Source organism: Musa acuminata, chromosome BXJ3-4 (assembly GCF_036884655.1).
Source record: "Musa acuminata AAA Group cultivar baxijiao chromosome BXJ3-4, Cavendish_Baxijiao_AAA, whole genome shotgun sequence".
Classification (NCBI taxonomy): domain Eukaryota; kingdom Viridiplantae; phylum Streptophyta; class Magnoliopsida; order Zingiberales; family Musaceae; genus Musa; species Musa acuminata.
The window spans coordinates 47,675,108-47,698,227 of record NC_088352.1 but is presented as its reverse complement, the minus strand read 5'-3'; the positions used below and the strand labels follow the sequence as shown (position 1 = coordinate 47,698,227).

The following is a 23,120-nucleotide window of genomic DNA, read 5'->3' as shown; positions in this document are numbered from 1 at the left end:
TTGGTGATTGGGATGTGTTCTTCGAGGGGCACGCAGCAGCAGCGCCCACTTTAATCCTTGTGCGTGAGCTGACGCCACTGACATCCCCAGCTTTTCCTTTTCTCCTTTTCACAGTGGTGGATCCTCACTCGCATGCCATGCATGCATGCATGCGTCCGGTATCTGTTTCCTCTTCGCTGCTCACATCCTTTTTCCTTTCTTTTATGGAACCCTTGTCTTCTCAATTCAATCCCTTCCTCTTTTCTCCTTGCAATCTCGTCCTCCATTAAATCTGACAGGATCCGATGATTTAAACTACGATAAATGCAGCCGTATCAAGATATGGAACTCAAATAAATCAACATGTACTGCATCACCATGGATTGTCTCCGTTCTTTACGTCAAAATGACTTGTAATGCTCTGGATTAAGATCACTTTTTCCAAGGCTTGGGAGAGAGAGAGAGAGAGAGAGAGAGAGATGAAATGTGATCTTGGAAATCACAGACACAGGCTCGAGTGGTAGCTCTTGTTCACGAGGCCCCCCATAATGCTCGTCCAGTGCTGTTAAAAGCAACGTCAAAACCCTGGCACTGAATCAAAAGTGTGTAGTGTTACTTTCACGGAAAAGAAAAGAAGAGAGAGCGCTCCGTGGTCTTTACTTCCATGCCAATTTTCCACCTACCACCTCTACTAAATCCAAGCAAGACATCAACTTCTTCTCTCACCTGCAGAAGAGTTCCTCCACCCCATTAATCTTCGTAATCTTACAGGTTTAGTTAGTTGCACCATATCAGCAATGATGGCTATTATGGCGCTTCGATGACCGTAAACATGAATATATATCTGTATATGAAAGAAATGTATGTGGTTGTATATTCATATTTAATTCGCGTCACTCGTCTCTTTCCTCGCGCATGCTTTCGAAGCGGGTCTTCACCTCATCTAATCGACGGACATTCTCTGCTGTCGCTGCCTCGATCCTGAAGCCCATATCCTCCTCACTTTGTTTCTTTATCCAGCACTGCGCTCTAGACCAGAGCCAGGGGCCACTGAGAGCAAGAGAAAGCACCAGGAAAAGAGCTCTTGCTCATGGAGTCGTGTTCGCGAGCACAGCAGAAGGGGGAAGCTTTGCTTTTGGCGACGGATGGGATCTGAGTTATTATAACGCCATCCGGCGAGTTCGAAGCGTGGAGGAGGCCTTATAAAAATACGAGAAGAAAGGATTCGGAAGGAAGAGAAGCGCACGCCCTCCCTCTCCTCCTCTTTATTCAGCAGCAGCAGCAGCAGCAGCAGCAACGGAGGATAAGAGTTCTCATCTCGGCATCCCTTCGCAGGGATCGTAGACACCAGGTTTGCTTCTTGTCGCTCTTGCACTCCTTTCTCTTTCTGGGTGTTTTTGGCTCGATGCTTAGTTTTGAGCTTCTTCTTAGTCTCTAAGTTTCTCTCTAGTACTTGGTCTCAGCATCTGGGATCTTGGCTTAAACGACAAGATCTTGGTCTGCAGCTGGACTGTAGCCATGGTGCGAGAACATGGAGATATTTATTGTTGCTTCAAGTATGTCCACCTTAGAGCCATTTTTCTTCGTAGAAGAATAGTCATTTTGGCAGAGCCAGTGTGATCTGTTTCACTTTTGGTTCCCCACTGCCACACCTCACTCTTCTTCATGTCCCTCGCTCACTCTTCCTCGGGTGTTTCAAGGGAATAAAGAGAGCGGAGAGTACCAAATGGCCCTTCCTTTTCCCTTCCTTTTAGCAGTAGCGCAAAGCAAAAGGTTCTCTGTGGGTAAGCAGACATCGCTCTCTCTATACCTCCATGGCCATCTCATGATTGCCCTTGCCGCTCTGTAGCTCTCCCTCGCTGCCAACGTGAAAGTCCATTCGCTGCCAGTCTGTGTTGCGTGTGAGCATGGAGGTATCGGGAGTCATCTCGTCGAACCATCATTCACGCTCCATCTTCTTAGCCCGAGGTTATCGACAGTCACTTGGCAGCTACCTTCTGCGTTTCCTTTCCTTTGCTGACCGCACAGAACTCCTTTTGATGATTGGTTCTTTTCGATCCGGCGAATCTTGTTTGCTCTTTCGGGGGGCCTCAGCGGCCGCGGACGTAGCTGTCTTAGAAGTAGCTCGAAAGGAATTGTAATGGTCGGCACGCTGGTAGTGCGAGGTGCCGCTCACGGCCGCCTTTTAATGCTCTCCATCTCTTTCTCTACATCGATCACATCAAGTCCTATGAAATCTAGCCTGACAGCTACTAACGTATTAGATATCAGAATCCACAAACCTCTCCTCCACTTGGCTCGCCAATCGAGGCTACCATAAAGCATCGAGTCCAAATCCTCGAAGCTGAAGCTGAAGCTGCATAACGAGATTTAATCGAGTTTAGTCGACTGCCTGCTTGCAGTGAGAACCGGCGTTAAAATAGCTCGCTTGTGCACTGTAGAGACTCCATGGCTACAGCACCTACATCTGCTGCTATCGATGGGGCAATGGGGGACGACTGTCGAACGCGACGCTTTGTCCTTCGGGCATTTAGGAACGCTCTTCTCTCCTCCTCCACTGTGCTCCTTGTAGCCCAAATCCAAAGCCCATCACGTAACGACATCGCTGCGGTGTTCTGCTACCATCCCCATCGAGCCCGACACCAAGACTGCGACGAATCCATCCCAATGTGCTCTTTCTCCTACCCACCATCATTAAATTACTAGTTTGTGAAGGTTGCAAGTTCTAGCCGTTCCAGCGATGGTGCTTTGTTTGTTCTGTAGACAAACCTGTAATGCTTCGACCGAGGCCTCCTATGCAAACAGTGATGGAATATGGGAGGAGGGGTTACCATGTTCTTCTTTCTGTTTGACTCTGCACCTCGTGGCAGCCGCTACTGGCAACGTATCTGCTGCGTTTGAATCATCCTCTCCTCCTGCTTCCCAAATTAGACTGAGCCCCTGCTCCTAGGTTGGCCCATGCCGCCTAGAGAGTCAAAGAAGCCTCACGAACTGTAGAACTGCACTTCTGCAGAAGATATTAATGCATCGGTTTATCCCTCATCTGCTGCTGCTATCACTGCAAAACCTTTACTATATGCGCTTCTTTAAACTCTCTGCTGCTCTGCTCATCCTTGCCTCCCACTGTCTCTGTTCTGCTATGCCCAGGGGATAGATAATGCATGTGGATCCGTAGGGGCGCGCGATGCTAGCTGATGTAGGTAGAGAAGGTGCCTGTGTCCGTTCTTCGTCATCCCCTCGCGCCGCCGCGATGCCCAGCCGGCAGATGACGAAGGAGCTCAAGGGGGTGAAGCCCATCGTCTCGAAGAAGCAGCCTCTCAACAACAGCATGAACCAGCAGAAGCTCGAGAACGGGTGCCTGCCGCATGACATTAAGAGTGTTAGACGCCGACGAGGAAGAGGGAGGAGGAAGGCGGTGGAGCGAGAGGTGAAGCAGGAAGTGGAAGTCGGACCAGAAACCGTTGCTCCTCCGGTCTCCAGTAAAGGCGTCGTCTTCTGCCGGCGGCCAGGATTTGGACAGGCGGGCACCAGGTGCATTGTCAAGGCCAATCATTTCCTTGCAGAGTTGCCCGATAAGGACTTGAATCAATATGATGTAAGTCTACTATTCACAGCATCAGCGATTTCTTAGTGCCCAAGCATCCCTGAAGTTGTTACCTTTGATCATTTGCAGGTGACGATTACGCCGGAAGTGAGCTCTCGGAGTATAAACAGAGCTATCATAGCAGAATTTGTAAGGCTGTACAGGGAGACCGACTTGGGTATGAGGCTTCCTGCTTATGATGGGAGGAAGAGCCTTTATACGGTTGGGTCTTTGCCTTTCACTTCAAAGGAGTTCACTATAAAGCTTTTGGAGGAGGATGGAGGGATTACTAGGTTAATTGCTGCCCCTTTCTCTTGTTTCTTCATGCCCTTTGTGTCATTTTCCCGCATTGTGGCGGCTCTTTACTTAATCCAATTTTGTTGTGAAGAGAAAAGGAGTATAGAGTTGGGATCAAGTTTGTAGCTCATGCTGACCTTCACCATTTGCGTCAGTTTATTGCTGGACGACAGACTGATGCTCCGCGACAAGCCCTTCAGGTTCTTGATATTGTTCTAAGGGAGTTATCAAGCCAAAGGTACCGTTTCTTTTGAGAATTGTGTTGCTTTTAATGTGTACACCTTGTGATTGCTGAAAATGCTATCTTGTAGGTACATATCCGTCGGAAGATGCTTCTATTCTCCAGATATCAGAAAACCACAAAGGCTGGGTGATGGCTTGCAGTCATGGTGTGGCTTCTACCAGAGTATTAGACCAACCCAGATGGGCCTCTCGCTCAACATCGGTATGTATTTCTTGCTCACGATATGATTCTTTCTTTATCTTTTTGTTCTTTCTAATGGATTGGTTTATATCGGATATCAGATATGTCGTGCACCGCATTCATCGATCCTCTTCCGGTGGTCGAGTTTGTTGCTCAGATACTAGGGAAAGATGTATCGTCTAGGCCATTATCGGATGCTGATCGTATAAAGGTGTACTTCCAGAATAATTCCAGAATATGCACCCAACATTTTATCATCTTCAAGTTATTTATTTTTAGTCAGGGAATGTTCATCTGAATATAACTTGCAAATTGGCTTGTAAACAATCAAATCGTTTTTAAAGATTTTCTGGCAGAAACTAGAGTGTAATGCCTTTTGGTGATTTTTCGATAAAATTTATATACATATTTAACTAAGAACAGCTCTGCATAATTGGTGATGTCAAGCAGATAAAGAAGGCTTTAAGAGGTGTCAAAGTTGAAATCACTCACAGAGGAAATGTGCGGCGGAAATATCGAGTTTCCGGGCTGACAGCACAACCTACTCGTGAACTAATGTAAGCAGTATAATTCCATATTCTATTTAGTTTGTGCACTTACCATTTCTACTAGAATGTAAATGACTACTGTTAGTGAGCCATATAGTCTTAAGCAAAAGAATTTCTCGGAAATGCCTATTTTTATAACACACGATACACATTTTACTCGATAGTAAAACTTTGAGAAATTCTTGACATGGGCATGTGCCACACATGTGGGATCATGTTCACCTTTACTGTGTACACATGAAAACTAGCCTTCTGGTAATTTATTTGAATGTGATTTATTTCAATTAATACATGCAAAGTTGCCATGAAAATTGGTGCATAATGTTTCAAAAAGTTCCTTGCCTTGATTATTATATAATTGTAATTGAAATCCTTCTATTTGTTTTTAGAGTTCTGACTCTGCTATTTCAACAGTTTCCCAATTGATGATCAGATGAATATGAAATCGGTGGTTGAATACTTCAAGGAAATGTATGGGTTTACAATTCAGTATTCTCATCTTCCTTGCCTTCAAGTAGGAAATCAAAAGAAGGCAAATTATCTTCCGATGGAGGTGAGTGCAATCAGTCATAGCAGAGTCTATCAACCAAAATTTTAGATCTGATTTTATTCATAATATGCAGGCTTGTAAGATAGTTGAGGGTCAGAGGTACACAAAGAGGTTGAATGAAAAGCAAATTACTTCCTTGCTAAAAGTTACATGCCAGAGACCCAGAGAACAAGAAATTGATGTTTTGCAGGTTAGTATATGTGATGGTATCATGGTAAAATCCACTTCTATTGTGAACATTATGCTGGGGATTAACTTCTGGGCCTTAAAGAGGACTTCATATAATCTCCTCTAAATTGTTTTAAGTTGATTTTAACTATCAAATGTCATCCATCATTGCTACAAGAACATTTTCTAATACTTGGTTGGGATTATATGGGAAGCATATATGTATATGGAGTTTTCAAACTACACTAGTAACCACCAATAAAAAGTATAAATAGGATTCTTGCACTGACCATTCACAAGTGTAAAAGAACTAGTTGAGTGCCGAAACATTTGGTTTCAAAAGATCAGTTCATAACTGTTCCCATTCTGGTGCAAACTGATCATGCTGGCCGAGATGTGACTTTTTCTTAAGCCAGAAATCTCTCACATTTGTGAGTCAAGTTACCATTATGCTGGGCTTTGACTACTTATGACTATTTGTTCATATGCTTATGACCATTTTAAAAGTATGTGCTCTTCTTTTAAACTATTGTTATGTTCTGTTTCCTTTGGTCGTTATCAAACACAAAATGTTTCTCAAATTGTTATGAATCTTTGCCCTTCATCTACAGACAGTTCGTCAAAATGCTTATGGACATGATCCCTATGCGAAGGAATTTGGAATCAACATTAGTGACAAGCTAACCTCAGTGGAAGCTCGAGTACTTCCTGCTCCATGGGTAATATATTGCTTCAACTACTTGATGGAATTGAATGGCTATTATCATTTTTTCTTCTTGTGCAATCAATTGTCCATGACAACATATTGATTTGTGCAATGTGCATTATGAAGCTGAAATACCATGACACCGGAAAAGAAAAAGAGTGTCTGCCTCAAGTTGGTCAGTGGAATATGATGAATAAGGTACTTGTCCAATTTAAACGTCATTGTGGTTATTATCTCCAGATACTTTATGTTTCCAATTATGATCATACCCTTCATGTCCAAAATAGATGTTTAGCCCCCATCAAGGTGAGAGTCCACTGGACAGTTTGATTTGGAAGGTTCTAATTGAAAGCAATATTGGAGAAAATCCTCACCCTTGAACTCTAGAATAAATTTCTCCAACTTCGTTTCCACTAATATCTGTTAAATGAATCAATGCAGAAAGTGATCAATGGATGCACAGTAAATTACTGGGCCTGTATTAACTTCTCTCGAAGCGTTCAGGAAAATACCGCTCATAGTTTTTGTCAGGAGCTAGCACAGATGTGCCAAGTATCTGGCATGGTAAGGTTTCATTTTTCAATTTATTATTTTACTTTATAATTTAAATATCTTAAGTGGATGTAAACCAAAGAATAGTTTGGCCAAGTATCTTATGTGTATTATGTAATTAATCTTGAGATAGTTAACATTTTTGGAAATGGTCAAGGGAATGTGGACGCAATTCTCATGGTTCATACTCCTCAGGAATTCAACCGTGAACCAGTTATCCCAATATATTCTGCAAGGCCTGACCAAGTTGAGAAGGCTCTAAGACATGTATATAATGTCGCAACCAACAAGCTCAAAGGAAAAGAGCTTGAGCTTCTTGTAGCCATCCTTCCTGATAACAATGGTTCTTTATATGGTATGCATCCAAGCCTTCTCATCCATTGGCTCCAACCTTTTTTTGCCTATTGCTTAAATATGGTACAGTAATGATGGTTGTTCTTCTATAGGTGATCTTAAACGGATATGTGAAACTGATTTGGGGTTGATATCTCAGTGCTGCCTAACAAAACATGTGTTCAAAGTCAGCAAACAGTACCTTGCAAATGTCTCACTCAAAATTAATGTCAAGGTGCCTTTAAAGCTTCTTGTCATCTTCATTAACAGACTGCCTGAAACCCTTGAGTACATTTTCAAACACCTTATGGAGCTTTTATGATATACCTTATGTCGATTGCAGATGGGAGGAAGAAATACTGTGCTCTTAGATGCTATAAGTTGGAGAATTCCATTAGTCAGTGATATACCGACCATTATATTTGGAGCAGATGTGACACATCCAGAGACTGGAGAAGATTCTAGTCCATCTATTGCTGCCGTAATTAAAATTATAATATGTTTAATTTTGCCCGCATATTTCTGCAGTTAGTGATATGCATTCATAAAATTTTGTTTTGATTTCAGGTTGTTGCCTCTCAAGATTGGCCTGAAGTTACAAAATATGCTGGACTAGTTTGTGCTCAGGCTCATCGACAAGAACTCATTCAGGATCTATTCAAGACATGGCATGACCCTCAACGTGGCACAGTTACAGGAGGCATGATCAGGTTTGTATCTATTTCATGACAAGGTGACTGCCCTGTCACTAGTTTTCCTACTAAGGTAGTTGGCTGTCTGTGTGGCTGCAGTTATAACTATCTATTCAGGAGCGAAGACTTTATAACCGCAGTTATTAATAGGAACGCTGTCAGATGTTAGGAATTTAAACCAATATAACATATTCCAGTGCTATTAGTCTGACTTTTAAATATGATGGCAGTATCTCATATCATAAATTAAACACGCTATAAAAGTATTTGCTCAAAGCTCATGCATTAAAGCATATCTTTTTAAATATTGCAGACAAGGTTTTTCGATATGGGTCTGATACTGCTTTTGGGTATCACTGAAAGAAATATAAAAAATTAAATACTGATTATCATCAACCTATATAGTCCAGTGTCAGTCCTTGTTCGGACTGGTAAGGCTGGTTAGTATGAACCCATTTGACCACTTTGAAGCTCTGAACTCAGGAACAGGAAGCAAGCTAGATATCTATGTTATTGATACTATAACAGTCAATTTTCTTGTACTTATATTTAGTCACATGCATGACTTTCAAAAAAAATTTAGGTTCCGCTGTATCTATCGATATCTAAATTTCATTTAATGCAATTTTGTAGGGAGCTTCTAATATCTTTCAGGAAGGCAACAGGACAAAAACCATTAAGGATTATCTTCTACAGGTAGTACATCTTGTGTCTATCTTATAGGGAATGGTCACAGTTAATTATCTCTTTCTCAGAAGTTAATCAAATTGTTCTCAGCAAACATTTTTTTACTAATATCAAATATTTTAGGTACTATATAGTAGAATTGGTTTTCTCATATTGATTCTTTCTCACTTTGCAGGGATGGTGTCAGCGAAGGACAGTTTTATCAAGTCTTGCTATACGAACTCGATGCCATTCGCAAGGTTAATAAGATCCAAAGTGTTTAAGCTAAACATATCCCTCAGAATACTGCTGCTTATTAATTCAGTTTTGCAGGCATGTGCATCTTTAGAACCAAATTACCAGCCTCCTGTGACCTTTGTGGTGGTTCAAAAACGCCACCATACAAGGTTATTCGCAAACAACCACAAAGACAGAAGTAGCACAGACAAGAGTGGAAATATCCTACCTGGTAAGGACTGTCTTCTCCATTATTGCTGAACCATGATTGTTGATAGAGATATGAATTTAGTAGGTTGCCAAGGAAAAATTAGCGATATTGGTAATAGTAATTGCATTCTTTAGGGCTAGATTACTGATGGTCTGATGTGGCAGGCACCGTGGTTGACTCTAAAATTTGTCATCCTTCTGAATTTGACTTCTACTTGTGCAGTCATGCTGGAATACAGGTAGGAAAATGCCAGAAGTTTGTCATACTATAGTTATTAAGCTTTATAATCTTTCCAAGTCTTTTGATTATGAAAATGATGCATTGGATGTATAAGCGACTCGGCAAGCTAATGCTAAGAAGATTTTATCTTGCAAACCTTTTCAGTGGAAGATGTGCTTGGTGAAAGCACACAATCTTGTTGGATATTATTAAAATTTAATGTTGTTAGGACAACAATAATCTAAATCATCATAGAGATGATGAAAAAAAAGCCTGTTCTCACCATAACAATTTCTTACGTGTTCTATTTTGGTAGGGTACTAGCCGACCAGCGCGTTACCATGTTCTGTGGGATGAGAACAATTTCTCGGCAGATGAGATGCAGACACTAACAAACAATCTCTGTTATACGTAAAGACATTCAGATTAAATTTTGTTTTGTGATTTATTTTAAATAATTCGCCTGATACTGGGAATAATATGTAATTTGCAGGTATGCTCGATGCACCCGCTCTGTCTCTATCGGTATGTCTTACTCATATTGCTTATTGTCCTAAGACAGTAACATAACTAGATGTAATATCTTGATCTTTGCATTCCAGTTGAAGGTTACTTTTCTGTTCCCTCATTCTTATTTTATGTTCTTATAGAATTCCCATCAAGTTAAGAGAAATTTTGATTGGTTTTCTGTTGCTTGAGTTGAAAATATTCAACTCTCAACTAGATAAGGTCTTTAACTGCCTCTCAACTAGATATGTACTTGAAAATTCATATCAGATTGGCTGCTAACCATGAAATATTTGTTGATCCTACATAGGGCCTTCTTAATCTTGCTTGGTGTCTTACCATAGCAGCACAATAGTCCATTATCAGATTCGTGTTCCTACGTGCAGATTAATTGATGTTCAACAAGCAAACTGCAACACAAATGCATCTTCATTCTCATCATTCTCAGCACCTACGAATCGAAATAGACCAAGAAAAACATGTCTTCTTTTGCATTTGACAATGAAGAACGACACTTCGCTTTTCTATCAATGATGACAACACTAACCAATCTCTATCATTTGCTTTTCTATCGATGATGATGGAACAGTGCCACCTGCATATTATGCTCATCTGGCTGCCTTTCGTGCCCGGTTCTACATGGATCCAGCGGTATCGGAGAATTCAACATCACGAAGCGTGTGCCAGGGGAACGATTCCCCTGTGAAGCCCCTGCCTGCTTTGAAAGAGAAAGTTAAGAGGGTGATGTTCTACTGCTGAGAGGAATGGTGAAGATATCACTTTGTAAATCCAAGTTGTATTTATAGTGTAGAGACTTGCTGATGATATCCCTATATAAGCCATGAATTTGTGCAAGGAAATGCTGTATACTACTTGTCAGTCAGTCAGTCAGAAATGTAATACATGTGTGATATATCCCAATCCGATCTTTCCATTGGTTATATGTTTTGTGTTTAGATTCAAATTTTAGATTAGATTCAGGTTTTTTATATCAGGCATCAAACTATGCTATTATATATTGATCTATTATCGTCAGATCTCTGAGGAGACTGCTTTAGTTGGCAGATTTTGGACTCCCATGTTTTCGTTGCCAAAATCAAGAGAACACGCAACAAAGCGTCAAGCACTGAAGGGGTGGCTCCCGCGATTCTTGTTGTAAGGTTGTTTTTGTTTCCGGAAACAAGAAAACACACAGCAAGGTTCTTATTCCACGATCTCGTGTGTGGCATCGCATCAGCTTCGCCTCCTCTACTCTTCGCTGAGCACTGCGATGGCGAGTTCGTGGTCGCGGGCGCTGACGCAGATCTCGCCCTACACCTTCGCCTCCGTCGGCATCGCCATCTCCATCGGCGTCTCGGTCCTCGGGGCCGCCTGGTGAGACGACGATCAAAACCCTCCCCTTTACCCGCTTTCATTTCCAGATGTTATCGTGTATACTCTGTTTTGATTACTTCAGGGGGATTTATATCACCGGGAGCAGCTCGATTGGTGCCGCGATCAAAGCCCCCAGAATCACCTCGAAAAATCTCATTAGGTATGCGCTATTGCTCTTCAATCATTCATGATGTATGTTGAACCGAAGGTTTCCATGGTGACTCAATTTTCCCTTCTCGGTTTAAGATTTAGGTTTTGATTGTTAGCAGAAATCGCTTTATTTTTTCTATCGATGACCATAAATCTAGATTTTATCTTCAAAAAGTTGTGAATTTTCAGGAATTCCTTTACAGCCCAAATAAGCATCAGTAATGATAGGGGAATCACCATGAAAGTCAACGGGGACACGAACCATGACCCCAGCCATACCAGGGTGGGACAGTAGAAAAGACTCCCCTCAGGGAGTGATGACGACGCAACATGTCACGCCATCCTCCGCGCGCAGGCCGCACCCTGTCCGAGTGTACGGGCATTAATGTCGACCTGACGTCTCCAACGTCACCCCCTCAGCCAGCGACTCCCTCGCCCATACCCTGCGATCGGATGATCCGACACGCCACCCTAATGGCAACGTCAAATCCAGTCAGAGGCACGACCCCGTTCTGACAAGCAGGAACACCAGGTAATATCAGACCGAAACTATAAGAGTCCGGGGCCAAAAAGGCCACCGGGGGGGGGGGAGGAACCCCTTTTGATTCACTAACAAGACCGTCGGAGGGGTCGGGCCCAGAAGACGGTCCGACCTTTGTGCAGGTACTCGGCGACCACGTTGCCAGGGGATTGCAGCTGACCACCTCGAGGGATCACCCGCGGATCGACCGGCCGTGATCGCCCACCCCGAAGACACCAGGAGGCTCTACGCGCGATCTTCGGCATCCGGACCCCTGAACCAAGCCGTAACGTCCCGAGGTCACGGCTTAAACAGGTGCAGACGACATCAGAATGGCGCTAGAAGGAGGGCCTCGAATGCCGAACGATCCTCACGCCAACCCTCCCGGGCCCGTCACCCACGGAGAAGGAGAAATGCTGACGTCAACGCCAGATCGTTATTGGCGCCTGTTCAACGACTTAGGGATGCCACCCCCGTTAACCACGGTCGACCCTCCGGCCGCACTGCCCGAGGCGTTCCTAGCTCTCGCTAAGCAAGTGCAGGGAATGATGGAGATAATGCAGACCGTTGTCCCATTTATTCCCGAAATCAGGCGACTGACGGACGCCTCCGCCGACCCGGCCCATCGAAGGCCGAGCGCGGGACAGGATGCAACCGGTGAAACCCGAGACAGAGCCATCCACCACGAAGGTTCGCCCACGCGCGTCTCTCCCGCCCCCTCTCGAGCCGCACGGCGTCGCCCCGAGCCTGACACCGTATCGTCCGACTCGGCGGACAGCTTCCTTAAGGTACAATTCTCCCAGGTCAATCGTCGCCTGGATGAGTTCCGACGCGAGCTCCAGAGGTCGCGGGACGAATCAAGCGAGGGCACCTCGGGGGGGTCCCCTTTCGTTCAGGAAATACAAGAAAAACCCATCCCCCTCAACTTTAGGGTGCCGGCCCTCGAGACATACGACGGCGGCTCCGACCCAGCAGAGCATGTCGCCGCGTTCAGAACTCAGATGGCCCTTTACGGCACGTCCGACGCGCTGATGTGCCGTACGTTTCCAACCACCTTCAGAGGACCAGCACGCGCGTGGTTCAGCCGGCTGCGACAATCCTCGATCTCGTCTTTTGACCAGTTCGCCAAAGAGTTCGAACAAAACTTCCTTACCAGCGCGCGACCTCGGCCTTCCATAGCCGCCCTGCTGGCACTATCGCAGCACGAAGAAGAAACGCTCGCGCAGTTCGTGACGCGCTTCGCCGCGGAGGTCCGCGGCTATTCGGACACTCACCCCTCTTTGATCATGCAGGCGTTCCTGACGGGGCTGAAACCATCGAGATTCTTCTGGTCATTGATCGAGAAGCCGCCCGCCATTGTCCCCGAGATGCTCTACCGGGCAAACCAATACGTCGCCGGCGAAGCATTAGCAGCAGGAAGACGTCCGGTCGGGAAGAAATCGCGAACCGAGCAACCCCGAGCCGCCACCTCGTCGGCCGACTCGCGAACCCATCGGAGGCCCGACCACCACGAGCAGCGGCTCCCGAGGCCTCCGCCCCTCCCGCTCAACGCACCTCGCACCGAGATCTTCCTCCAGATCAGGGAGAAGGGTCTTTTGCGGCCCCCTAATCCCATGAGAGCTACTTACAAAAATCGGTCGAAATACTGCAGGTTCCACCGAGACCACGGCCATGACACGGAAGACTGTCACGACCTCCAGAACCAGATCGAGGAGCTAATCAGAAGAGGGTACCTCGGTCGCTATCTCAAGGAACCCCGCGAAGCAACCCCGCGTCCCCGAATGCCCGTGGAAAGGCAGGTCGACGTCATCATCGGTGGACCGGCGGCAGGCGGCAACAGCTCAAGCGCGAGGAAATCCTATGCCCGAAGCTCGGTCGAGAAGCGCCCCCGACCCGAACTAGAACCCGAAATCTCTTTCGGGGCTGAGGAGGGGGAAAGATCCCACCATGACGACGCTCTGGTAATTTCTATCCAGATCGCCAACGCCCGGGTGAAGCGGGTGATGGTCGACACTGGGAGCTCCGCCGACATCCTGTACCTCGACGCCTTCAAAAGGCTCGGCCTGCCCACTGAAGACCTTGATGCGGCAAGGCATCTGTTTAAGCCGTGGCCTCGGGGCCGTCGCGGCTCGGTTCTGGGTCCGGAAGTCGGGGGTCTCTAGCGGCGTCCGTCGGGGTCTTCCGGCGGCCGCGTGCGGTGGTTCGGGTCGGGACATCGGGTCGGCCGCAGCTCGGGTCGGCAGGTCGGCCGCAGCTCGGGTCGGGACGTCGGGTCGGCCGCAGCTCGGGTCGGCAGGTCGGCCACAGCTCGGGTTGGCAGGTCGGCCGCAGCTCGGGTCGGCAGGTCGGCCGCAGCTCGGGTCGGCAGGTTGACCGCAGCACCTGAAGAGTCGACCGTCTGGTACCTGCACAAAGGTCGGGCCGAGGCGCTCGGCCCGACCCCTCCGACGGCTAAGTTAGCGATGTGGAGGGGGTTTTGGAGGAAGAGATGGCTCCATACAAGTGTGGAGTGTGAGTGTGTCCTCTCTAGTCGGAGTCCTCTTCTCTTTAGCATGCGAGGGTATTTATAGGGGAGTATTCTGCAGTATGTACCTCGATCAGTGTGTTGGACCTGGCTTTTGCAGGATATTAATGTGCCTTGGTCAGTGTGTTGGACTTGGCTTTTGCAGGACATTAATGTGCCTCGGTCAGCGTTCTGATCAGTTTGACCAAGTGCTGAGGCGTGATGGGACAGGTGACGTCAGCCCGTCTTGTCGCCATTATTTCCCTCATCATATTCCCCCCCCTGAAAGGAGCTATGCGTCGGTTGTCAAGCAAGGGGAGTCCGATGCATGGCTCTTGTTTTCAGGTGGGTTGGTCGTGCGGTCGCAATTTTGGGGAGAATGGAGCCGAGGAGCATAAGGCTGTTGGACAGGTTGGGCCGACAAGTCGCAAGTCGGAGATCGAACTAGAGCGACTTGGGCTATGAATTGAGCCGGCGAGTCGCAAGTCGAAGATCGAGCTGGAGTGACTCGGGCTATGGTTTGGGTCGGCGAGTCGCAAGTCGGAGATCGAACTGGAGCGAGTAGACCGCGTAGGCGTGTCTCGGGTTATGGGCCGAGGCGGCGAGATGCAAGTCGGAGATCGAACTGGAGCGAGCAGACCGCGTAGGCGTGTCTCGGGTTATGGGCCGAGGCGGCGAGTTGCAAGTCGAAGATCGAACTGGAGCGACTCGGATTATGGTCTGAGCCGGCGAATCGCAAGTCGAAGATCGAACTGGAGCGACCCGTGCTATGAGCCGAGGAGCCGGCGAGTCGCAGGTCGGAGCCTGAACTGGAACGAGCAGACCGCGTAGGTGTGTCTCGGGTTATGGGCCGAGGCGGCGAGTTGCAAGTCGAAGATCGAACTGGAGCGACTCGGGTTATGGTCTGAGCCGGCGAATCGCAAGTCGAAGATCGAACTGGAGCGACCCGTGCTATGAGCCGAGGAGCCGGCGAGTCGTAGGTCGGAGCCTGAACTGGAACAAGCAGACCGCGTAGGCGTGTCTCGGGTTATGGGCCGAGGCGGCGAGTTGCAAGTCGAAGATCGAACTGGAACGAGCAGACCGCGTAGGCGTGTCTCGGGTTATGGGCCGAGGCGGCGAGTTGCAAGTCGAAGATCGAACTGGAGCGAGCAGACCGCGTAGGCGTGTCTCGGGTTATGGGCCGAGGCGGCGAGTTGCAAGTCGAAGATCGAACTGGAACGAGCAGACCGCGTAGGCGTGTCTCGGGTTATGGGCCGAGGCGGCGAGTTGCAAGTCGAAGATCGAACTGGAGCGACTCGGAATGACTGGATCGACGAGTCGCAGGTCGGAACCTGAACTGGAACGACTCGGAATGACTGGATCGATGAGTCGCAGGTCGGAACCTGAACTGGAACGACTCGGAATGACTGGATCGACGAGTCGCAGGTCGGAACCTGAACTGGAACGACTCGGAATGACTGGATCGACGAGTCGCAGGTCGGAACCTGAACTGGAACGACTCGGAATGACTGGATCGACGAGTCGCAGATCGGAACCTGAACTGGAACGACTCGGAATGACTGGATCGTCGAGCCGCAAGTCGGGAAATGAACTGGAGCGGCTCGGGATATGAGCAGAGGTAGCAGGTTGTGCCGTCAGCCGAAGAGCTGACGCGGGGTGGCCGCGCATGGGGCCGAGGAGCCGAGGCAGCGTGCAACGTGTTGGCTGCAGCGTGTTGGCTGCGCATGAGGCCGAGTGGCCGAGGCAGCAGGGCTGCTTGCTGGCTGCGCACGAGGCCGAGGAGCCGAGGCAGCGAGGCAGCAAGGCAGTAAAGCGGTAAGGCAGCGTGCTGGCTATGCATGACGCCGAGTGGCCGAGGCAGCGTGTTGGCTGCGCATGAGGCCGAGTGGTCGAGGCAGCGTGTTGGCTGCGCATGAGGCCGAGTGGCCGAGGCAGCGCAGTGCTTGCTGCGCAAGGGGCCGAGTGGCCGAGGCAGCGTGCAACGTGTTGGCTGCGCATGAGGCCGAGTGGCCAAGGCAGCGAGGCTGCTTGCTGGCTGCGCACGAGGCCGAGTGGCCGAGGCAGCGTGGCTGCTGCCGCTCATGGGGCCGAGGCCGAGGCAGCGCAGTGCTTGCTGCGCAAGGGGCCGAGTGGCCGAGGCAGCGTGCAACGTGTTGGCTGCAGCGTGTTGGCTGCGCATGAGGCCGAGTGGCCAAGGCAGCGAGGCTGCTTGCTGGCTGCGCACGAGGCCGAGTGGCCGAGGCAGCGTGGCTGCTGCCGCGCATGGGGCCGAGGCCGAGGCAGCGCAGTGCTTGCTGCGCAAGGGGCCGAGTGGCCGAGGCAGCGTGCAACGTGTTGGCTGCAGCGTGTTGGCTGCGCATGAGGCCGAGTGGCCGAGGCAGCAGGGCTGCTTGCTGGCTGCGCACGAGGCCGAGGAGCCGAGGCAGCGAGGCAGCAAGGCAGTAAAGCGGTAAGGCAGCGTGCTGGCTGCGCATGACGCCGAGTGGCCGAGGCAGCGTGTTGGCTGCGCATGAGGCCGAGTGGTCGAGGCAGCGTGTTGGCTGCGCATGAGGCCGAGTGGCCGAGGCAGCGCAGTGCTTGCTGCGCAAGGGGCCGAGTGGCCGAGGCAGCGTGCAACGTGTTGGCTGCGCATGAGGCCGAGTGGCCAAGGCAGCGAGGCTGCTTGCTGGCTGCGCACGAGGCCGAGTGGCCGAGGCAGCGTGCAACGTGTTGGCTGCAGCGTGTTGGCTGCGCATGAGGCCGAGTGGCCGAGGCAGCAGGGCTGCTTGCTGGCTTGGCACGAGGCCGAGGAGCCGAGGCAGCGAGGCAGCGGCGTGTTGTAGTGAACATAGCTTACCTTAACAGGGTTCTTGGGGAAGAAGGACGACCTCCAGCTGTTGATGAGGCCTTCATCAATGATGACGAAGCCTTCGATGTAGTCGAATCTTTCGCTCCGGTGGGCGCTGTGGAGCGAGACGAGGAGCTCCTGGTCTCTGGTGAAGGCCGCGGAGTCGTACAGTACTCGGATCCATCTCACCCCGTGAGGAGCTGTCTCCAGTGCAATCCGGGCTCTGATGATGATCCCAAACTGTCCCAGACCACCGAGAACTCCATGGAACAGCTCTGAGTTCTGCTCTTCTGAGCATGTTATCAGCTCGCCCTTGCCTGTGACCATATCGAGCTCGTGGACATTGCTGATCTGACGTCCGTGGTGAAAGTCTTGCCCGCTTGCGCCGGCGTTGGAGAGAGGGCTGCCGACCGACAAGTAGAGGTAGTCGGTCCATGACTTGGGCGCGAGGCCGCCGTTGGCTAGCGTCCAGTTCAACACATCGACCTGGAGATCACCCTCCGAGGCGTCGACATAGTACTCGCCCGTGGACGGCGAGCACGTCGGCTCCGGGCGGGGCGCGATCCGGCCGCGACTCATCTGGACCACGACGCCGTCCGGCGAGAGCGTCTGGCCCTTGATCGAGTGGCTGCGTCCCCTGGCGGAGACCGGCAACCAGCGGGCCGCGCGTGTGGGACCGAGGGGCCGAGCCGCGCGCGTGGGGGCCGAGGCGCGCAGGCTGGTCGCGCGCGTGGGGCCGACGCGTGCGGGCTGGTCGCGCGCGTGGGGCCGAAGCGCTCGGTCTGGCCGCGCGCGTGGGGCCGAGGGGCCGAGACCGTCCACAGAAGTCGCTGCTGCTGGTGCAGGTCGGCTGCAGTGGAGCAACCAAGGAGAAGACTAACGTACCGTCATTCCGGGCCCTTCCTCTAGCGCCATTCTGATGCGGCAAGGCATCTGTTTAAGCCGTGGCCTCGGGGCCGTCGCGGCTCGGTTCTGGGTCCGGAAGTCGGGGGTCTCTAGCGGCGTCCGTCGGGGTCTTCCGGCGGCCGCGTGCGGTGGTTCGGGTCGGGACATCGGGTCGGCCGCAGCTCGGGTCGGGACGTCGGGTCGGCCGCAGCTCGGGTCGGCAGGTCGGCCGCAGCTCGGGTCGGGACGTCGGGTCGGCCGCAGCTCGGGACGTCGGGTCGGCCGCAGCTCGGGTCGGCAGGTCGGCCGCAGCTCGGGTCGGGACGTCGGGTCGGCCGCAGCTCGGGTCGGCAGGTCGGCCACAGCTCGGGTTGGCAGGTCGGCCGCAGCTCGGGTCGGCAGGTCGGCCGCAGCTCGGGTCGGCAGGTTGACCGCAGCACCTGAAGAGTCGACCGTCTGGTACCTGCACAAAGGTCGGGCCGAGGCGCTCGGCCCGACCCCTCCGACGGCTAAGTTAGCGATGTGGAGGGGGTTTTGGAGGAAGAGATGGCTCCATACAAGTGTGGAGTGTGAGTGTGTCCTCTCTAGTCGGAGTCCTCTTCTCTTTAGCATGCGAGGGTATTTATAGGGGAGTATTCTGCAGTATGTACCTCGATCAGTGTGTTGGACCTGGCTTTTGCAGGATATTAATGTGCCTTGGTCAGTGTGTTGGACTTGGCTTTTGCAGGACATTAATGTGCCTCGGTCAGCGTTCTGATCAGTTTGACCAAGTGCTGAGGCGTGATGGGACAGGTGACGTCAGCCCGTCTTGTCGCCATTATTTCCCTCATCAGACCTCATCCCCATGAGCTCGGCACTCACGGGGTTCACCGGAGACTCAATCTCCCCGCTCGGCACCACCACACTCCCTGTCTCCATCGGGGAGGAGCCAAGGACCAAGACAATAATGACTACGTTCATGGTGGTCGACCTGCCCTCGGCTTACAACGTCATCCTCGGGCGGCCGACGCTCAACAAGCTAAAAGCAGTAGTCTCAACCTATCACCGAGCCATCAAGTTTCCCACCTCGGCAGGGGTCGGAGAATCGCGAAGCGACCCAGGCGAGTCAAGAAGGTGCTACCTCACCGCGGTCTCACTCCCGAAGAGGGCGTGCCCCCACATCCCAGACCCCCGAGAAGAGGCCCCCATGCCAACACGCTTTGAACCGCCCGAGCGGCTTACCGAGGTGCCGATTAAGGAAGACCGACCCGGTCAGACCGTAAAAATCGGCACAGCTCAGCCCGAAGGAGACCAGCTCCAGCTCGTCGAGTTCCTAAAAGCGAACGCCGATGTATTCGCATGGTCGCCCAAGGAAATGCCGGGGATCGATCGGACGATAGCCGAACACCAACTTAATATCAATCCCGAGGCCAGGCCAGTAAAGCAAAGACCACGCAGGTTCGCCCCCGACCGGCAGAAGGCGATCAGTGAAGAGGTCGACCGGTTAACAGAGGTCGGATTCATTTCCGAACTAAAGTACCCCCAGTGGCTGTCAAATGTAGTCCTCGTTAAAAAACCTAATGGAAGCTGGCGGATGTGCGTTGACTACACCAATCTCAACCGGGCGTGCCCCAAAGACTACTACCCGCTCCCCAGGGTAGATCAGCTAGTCGACTCCACCTCCGGCTACGAGCTCCTTACCTTCTTGGATGCATACTCGGGTTATAACCAAATCCGCATGGCACCAGCGGACCAGGAGAATACAGCTTTCATCACCGACAGAGGAATATATTGCTACAAGGTGATGCCGTTCGGCTTAAAAAACGCTGGGGCAACCTACCATAGGATGGTCGACAAGCTGTTCAGACACCAGATCGGTAGGAACATGGAAATATATGTGGACGACATGATCGTAAAAAGCAAAACCGCGGAGGCGCACCTGACCGACTTGGCAGAAACTTTTCAGACCCTAAACGATTCAATATGCGTTTGAACCCCGCGAAGTGCGTCTTCGGGGTTAGCTCGGGAAGATTCCTTGGCTTCATCATCCACCAGAGGGGAATAGACGCCAACCCAGAAAAAGTACGGGCCATAACCCGGATGCGCTCACCCCGATCCGTCAAAGAAGTACAGTGTCTCACAGGGAAACTGGCGGCACTCAGTAGGTTCATATCCAGGTCGGGCGACAAGTGCTTGCCCTTCTTCCAGGCCCTACAACAAGTCAATAACTTCGCCTGGACACCCGAGTGCGAGGAAGCCTTTGAAAACCTGAAGGTATACCTTGCTCGCTTGCCCCGACTCGCTTCCCCAGAGCCAGGAGAAACCTCGAGCCTTTACTTGGCGGCGTCAGCACGAGTAGTTAGCTCGGTGCTGGTCCGAGAAACACCACCGCAGCAGCAGCCCGTATATTACGTCAGCCACATCCTCGCCGGCACCGAGGCGCGGTACCCCCCCATCGAAAGGCTAGCTCTGGCGTTGGTGAGGACAGCGCGAAAGCTACGCCCCTATTTCCAGTCCCACACAATCAAAGTCGTCACCGACCAGCCGCTGCAGAAAATCCTGTCCAAGTTCGACGTGTCGGGTCGAATGTTACGATGGTCGGTCGAGCTCAGCGAGTTCGACATTCGATACTCTCCGCGGAGCGCCATAAAAGCCCAGGTACTGGCCGACTTCATCTCTGAACTAACGCCTGAGGATTGTGCAGAGGGACGGAAAGATACCGACCGTGCTTGGACCCTGCATGTCGACGGCTCCGCCATCACCGGCGCGGCCGGAGTCGGCCTCATCCTTAAAAGCCCTACTGGGGAAACCTACGAAAGGTCCATCCAGCTGCAATTCCAAGCCACCAACAACGAAGCCGAATACGAGGCGCTACTACATGGCCTACGCCTCGCCTTGGAGATGCAGGTAGACAACCTCGAGGTATTCAACAACTCTCAGCTGGTGACAGGACACGTAAACGGGAACTACGAGGCCCGGGACCCCACGATGGCATCATACCTGGCGGAAACACAGCGGCTCGCCCGCCTCTTCAGCCGATTCTCAATCACACAAGTGCCCCGAGTCCGAAACGCGTCCGCCGACGCTTTGGCAAAAGCAGCCTCCGCACGGGGTTTAGAAAAGGCCCCCGCGACCGAGTCCATAACAGCGCCAACCATACCGTCCTGCGGCGTCGTCGAGACCCGAACCCCGCCGAACTGGATGGAGGAGATACTCCGCTTCAAGATAAATGGGGCGGAGCCCGACGACCCGGCGGCGGCAAGTCGACTGAGACGAACGGGCGCCTGGTATAGCTTGATCGGCGGGAAGCTGTACCGCAGAGGGTTCTCACAACCACTCTTGCTCTGCCTCGCGCCCCCCGAGGCCCACACCGTCCTCGCCGAGCTCCACGAGGGAATTTGTGGGGATCATATAGGGGGTCGGACCCTGGCCTTCAAGGCCCTCCGGCAGGGATACTACTGGCCAACAATGCGCCGAGACGCTGCGACATACGTACGGCAATGCCAACCGTGCCAACGGCACGCCCGACTGCAGCATCAACCGGCGGTCCCTCTCAACTCGATGGAAGTCGCTTGGCCATTCGCCCAGTGGGGGCTAGACCTCCTCGGTCCTTTCCCTCCGGCCTCGGGGCAACGCCGTTTCCTCATTGTCGGGGTGGATTATTTCACAAAATGGGTTGAGGCCGAACCACTGGCCTCCATCACCGAGAAGCAAGTCGAAGGCTTTATGTGGAAGAACATCATCACTCGGTTCGGGATCCCAAGGGCCATTATCACCGACAATGGGGCCCAGTTCAACAACACGAAATTCAAGGCTTACTGCTCGTCGTACGGAATACGACTAAAGTTTAGCTCAGTGGCACACCCTCAGACCAACGGGCAGGCCGAGGTGATGAATCGGGCGGTTCTAGAAGGCCTCAGGAGACGAGTCACAGGCGCACTCGGAGCGTGGGTAGACGAACTACCGAGCGTTCTATGGGCGATGCGGACTACCCCGAAAACGGCTTCAGGCGAATCCCCGTTCAGCCTTGCGTTCGGGACCGAAGCAGTCCTACCGCCCGAGGTGGTATTCCCAACCTTTCGCACCTCGGATTACAAGCAAGAGGATTCCGAGGAAGGCCTGAGGCCGCGTCTGGACCTCCTCGAGGAAGGAAGGACCGAGGCCCACCTACGCGCCCTGGCCTACAAAAAGGCCGTGGCACGAATGTACAACCGAAGAGTCTGTCCTCGCCCAATCGAGATTAGAGATCTCGTTCTTCGTAAGGCGGAAGTGACCAACCCGACCCGGGCGGGAGGCAAGCTCGCACCCAACTGGGAGGGCCCGTACAGAGTCTACGATATGGTCCGAGAAGGGACCTACCGACTCGAGACCATGGAAGGGAGCCGTCTCCCGAGGACCTGGAACGCAATGCATCTGAAGAAATTCTACCCGTAAGAAAGGACCAAGCGGAGATGTATATCGCGCCAGATGCGCAAGACAATAGCCAGAATAAGTCGTTTCATTTATGAAGAATTCATAGAGACATTGGTTGGGCGATACAAAGACCCGAAACTCCAGCCCGACCCAAAGCAAAAAAACATCAGCACGGAGGGGGTGTCTCGGGCCCGTCATCGAAGGGGACACTCGCCGGCATGTCCACCGCCCCGTCCGCAGGATGGTCGGCGAAGGGATCCGACTCCAACTCCCACTCCGGATGACTCGAGCGGGCACGGGCACAGGCTACTCGGTAACCGAACTCGTACGTCGCCCGCCCTGACCTTACCAGGCCGCGTTCGAACCCGTCCGATGCCTTGTACTCGGCAATCGCCCTCTCTATCCGCTCGGGCAGAGCCTGTTGTTCCTCCTTCAAGGCTGCCTCGGCGGCCCAAGCGGCTGACCGCGCGGATTCGACGTCATTGGAGAGCGTCTGGAGTTCGTCGTCCAACGTTCGGGCGCGAGCCTGGCTCTCCTCCAGCTCGCCCTTCAGGCGCTTCACCTCTTCGCCCAGCGCCGCGGCGCGATGCTCGGCCACTGCCACGACCTCCGGGCCGAACGACTGCCTCAGCTCCTGGTTCTCGAGACGAAGCGCGGCGTAAGTACTCGACTGTCGTTCGATCAGCCGCCCGGCATCAAGGACTCGATCGATCAGCGCCATGGCATAGTGTTGGCCCTGCACCTAGGTCAGCATCAACACCTAAAGTAACGGACAAACGGAAGAGGCAAGGGCGTCA

The 23,120-nt window shown here is 51.6% G+C and overlaps 5 protein-coding genes across 6 annotated transcripts; 4 read left to right on the top strand and 1 right to left on the bottom strand.

Annotated features, from left to right (window-relative positions):
• Positions 1–1,190: 1,190 nt before the first annotated feature.
• LOC103982308 (protein argonaute PNH1-like) lies at positions 1,191–10,613 on the top strand. 2 transcript variants are annotated; one of them, XM_018824412.2, is made up of 23 exons: positions 1,191–1,330; positions 3,127–3,574; positions 3,653–3,855; positions 3,951–4,097; positions 4,171–4,304; positions 4,385–4,494; positions 4,734–4,840; positions 5,246–5,384; positions 5,455–5,571; positions 6,161–6,268; positions 6,382–6,453; positions 6,697–6,819; positions 7,003–7,162; positions 7,254–7,375; positions 7,484–7,621; positions 7,708–7,850; positions 8,466–8,528; positions 8,695–8,758; positions 8,832–8,967; positions 9,111–9,184; positions 9,482–9,576; positions 9,659–9,690; positions 10,262–10,613. In XM_018824412.2, exons 2-23 carry the CDS (start codon positions 3,164–3,166, stop codon positions 10,429–10,431), a joined length of 2,868 nt encoding a protein of 955 aa, XP_018679957.2. In that variant the 5' UTR covers positions 1,191–1,330; positions 3,127–3,163; the 3' UTR covers positions 10,432–10,613. The 2 variants fall into 2 exon arrangements, with proteins under 2 accessions (XP_018679957.2, XP_009397478.2); XM_009399203.3 differs by lacking the exon at positions 1,191–1,330 and adding an exon at positions 2,879–3,009.
• A 294-nt stretch (positions 10,614–10,907) lies between these two features.
• Positions 10,908–15,625, top strand: LOC135635168 (uncharacterized). Its single transcript, XM_065146056.1, has 3 exons — positions 10,908–11,046; positions 11,129–11,206; positions 11,386–15,625. Exon 3 carries the CDS (start codon positions 12,049–12,051, stop codon positions 13,876–13,878), a length of 1,830 nt encoding a protein of 609 aa, XP_065002128.1. The 5' UTR covers positions 10,908–11,046; positions 11,129–11,206; positions 11,386–12,048; the 3' UTR covers positions 13,879–15,625.
• On the top strand, positions 10,943–11,491 carry LOC135636480 (V-type proton ATPase subunit c''2-like). The gene is made up of 3 exons (XM_065148168.1): positions 10,943–11,046; positions 11,129–11,206; positions 11,386–11,491. Exons 1-3 carry the CDS (start codon positions 10,943–10,945, stop codon positions 11,489–11,491), a joined length of 288 nt encoding a protein of 95 aa, XP_065004240.1.
• On the bottom strand, positions 14,457–18,849 carry LOC135636479 (cytokinin dehydrogenase 5-like). Its single transcript, XM_065148167.1, has 3 exons — positions 18,767–18,849; positions 17,056–17,896; positions 14,457–14,501 (listed from the first exon to the last, which is right to left on the bottom strand). Exons 1-3 carry the CDS (start codon positions 18,847–18,849, stop codon positions 14,457–14,459), a joined length of 969 nt encoding a protein of 322 aa, XP_065004239.1.
• A 1,161-nt stretch (positions 18,850–20,010) lies between these two features.
• Positions 20,011–22,344, top strand: LOC135636478 (uncharacterized). Its single transcript, XM_065148166.1, has one exon. It carries the CDS (start codon positions 20,011–20,013, stop codon positions 22,342–22,344), a length of 2,334 nt encoding a protein of 777 aa, XP_065004238.1.
• The last annotated feature ends 776 nt before the right edge of the window (positions 22,345–23,120 follow it).

What these genes read in the sequence shown, in the direction of transcription:
- LOC103982308 (XM_018824412.2), top strand. Translation starts at nt 3,164, where the DNA reads ATGCTAGCTGATGTAGGTAGAGAAGGTGCCTGTGTCCGTTCTTCGTCA. An exon ending in CACTCAAAATTAATGTCAAG is followed by an intron (nt 7,376 to 7,483) that starts GTGCCTTTAAAG and finishes TGTCGATTGCAG; the next exon opens with ATGGGAGGAAGAAATACTGT. An exon ending in AACTCGATGCCATTCGCAAG is followed by an intron (nt 8,759 to 8,831) that starts GTTAATAAGATC and finishes TCAGTTTTGCAG; the next exon opens with GCATGTGCATCTTTAGAACC.
- LOC135636480 (XM_065148168.1), top strand. Translation starts at nt 10,943, where the DNA reads ATGGCGAGTTCGTGGTCGCGGGCGCTGACGCAGATCTCGCCCTACACC. An exon ending in TCGGTCCTCGGGGCCGCCTG is followed by an intron (nt 11,047 to 11,128) that starts GTGAGACGACGA and finishes TGATTACTTCAG; the next exon opens with GGGGATTTATATCACCGGGA. An exon ending in ACCTCGAAAAATCTCATTAG is followed by an intron (nt 11,207 to 11,385) that starts GTATGCGCTATT and finishes GTGAATTTTCAG; the next exon opens with GAATTCCTTTACAGCCCAAA.
- LOC135635168 (XM_065146056.1), top strand. Translation starts at nt 12,049, where the DNA reads ATGGCGCTAGAAGGAGGGCCTCGAATGCCGAACGATCCTCACGCCAAC.
- LOC135636479 (XM_065148167.1), bottom strand. Translation starts at nt 18,849, where the DNA reads ATGGAGACAGGGAGTGTGGTGGTGCCGAGCGGGGAGATTGAGTCTCCG. An exon ending in GCCGAGCTCATGGGGATGAG is followed by an intron (nt 17,897 to 18,766) that starts GTCTGATGAGGG and finishes GCTCCACTGCAG; the next exon opens with CCGACCTGCACCAGCAGCAG. An exon ending in TCCCCAAGAACCCTGTTAAG is followed by an intron (nt 14,502 to 17,055) that starts GTAAGCTATGTT and finishes AGCTCCTTTCAG; the next exon opens with GGGGGGGAATATGATGAGGG.
- LOC135636478 (XM_065148166.1), top strand. Translation starts at nt 20,011, where the DNA reads ATGCGCTCACCCCGATCCGTCAAAGAAGTACAGTGTCTCACAGGGAAA.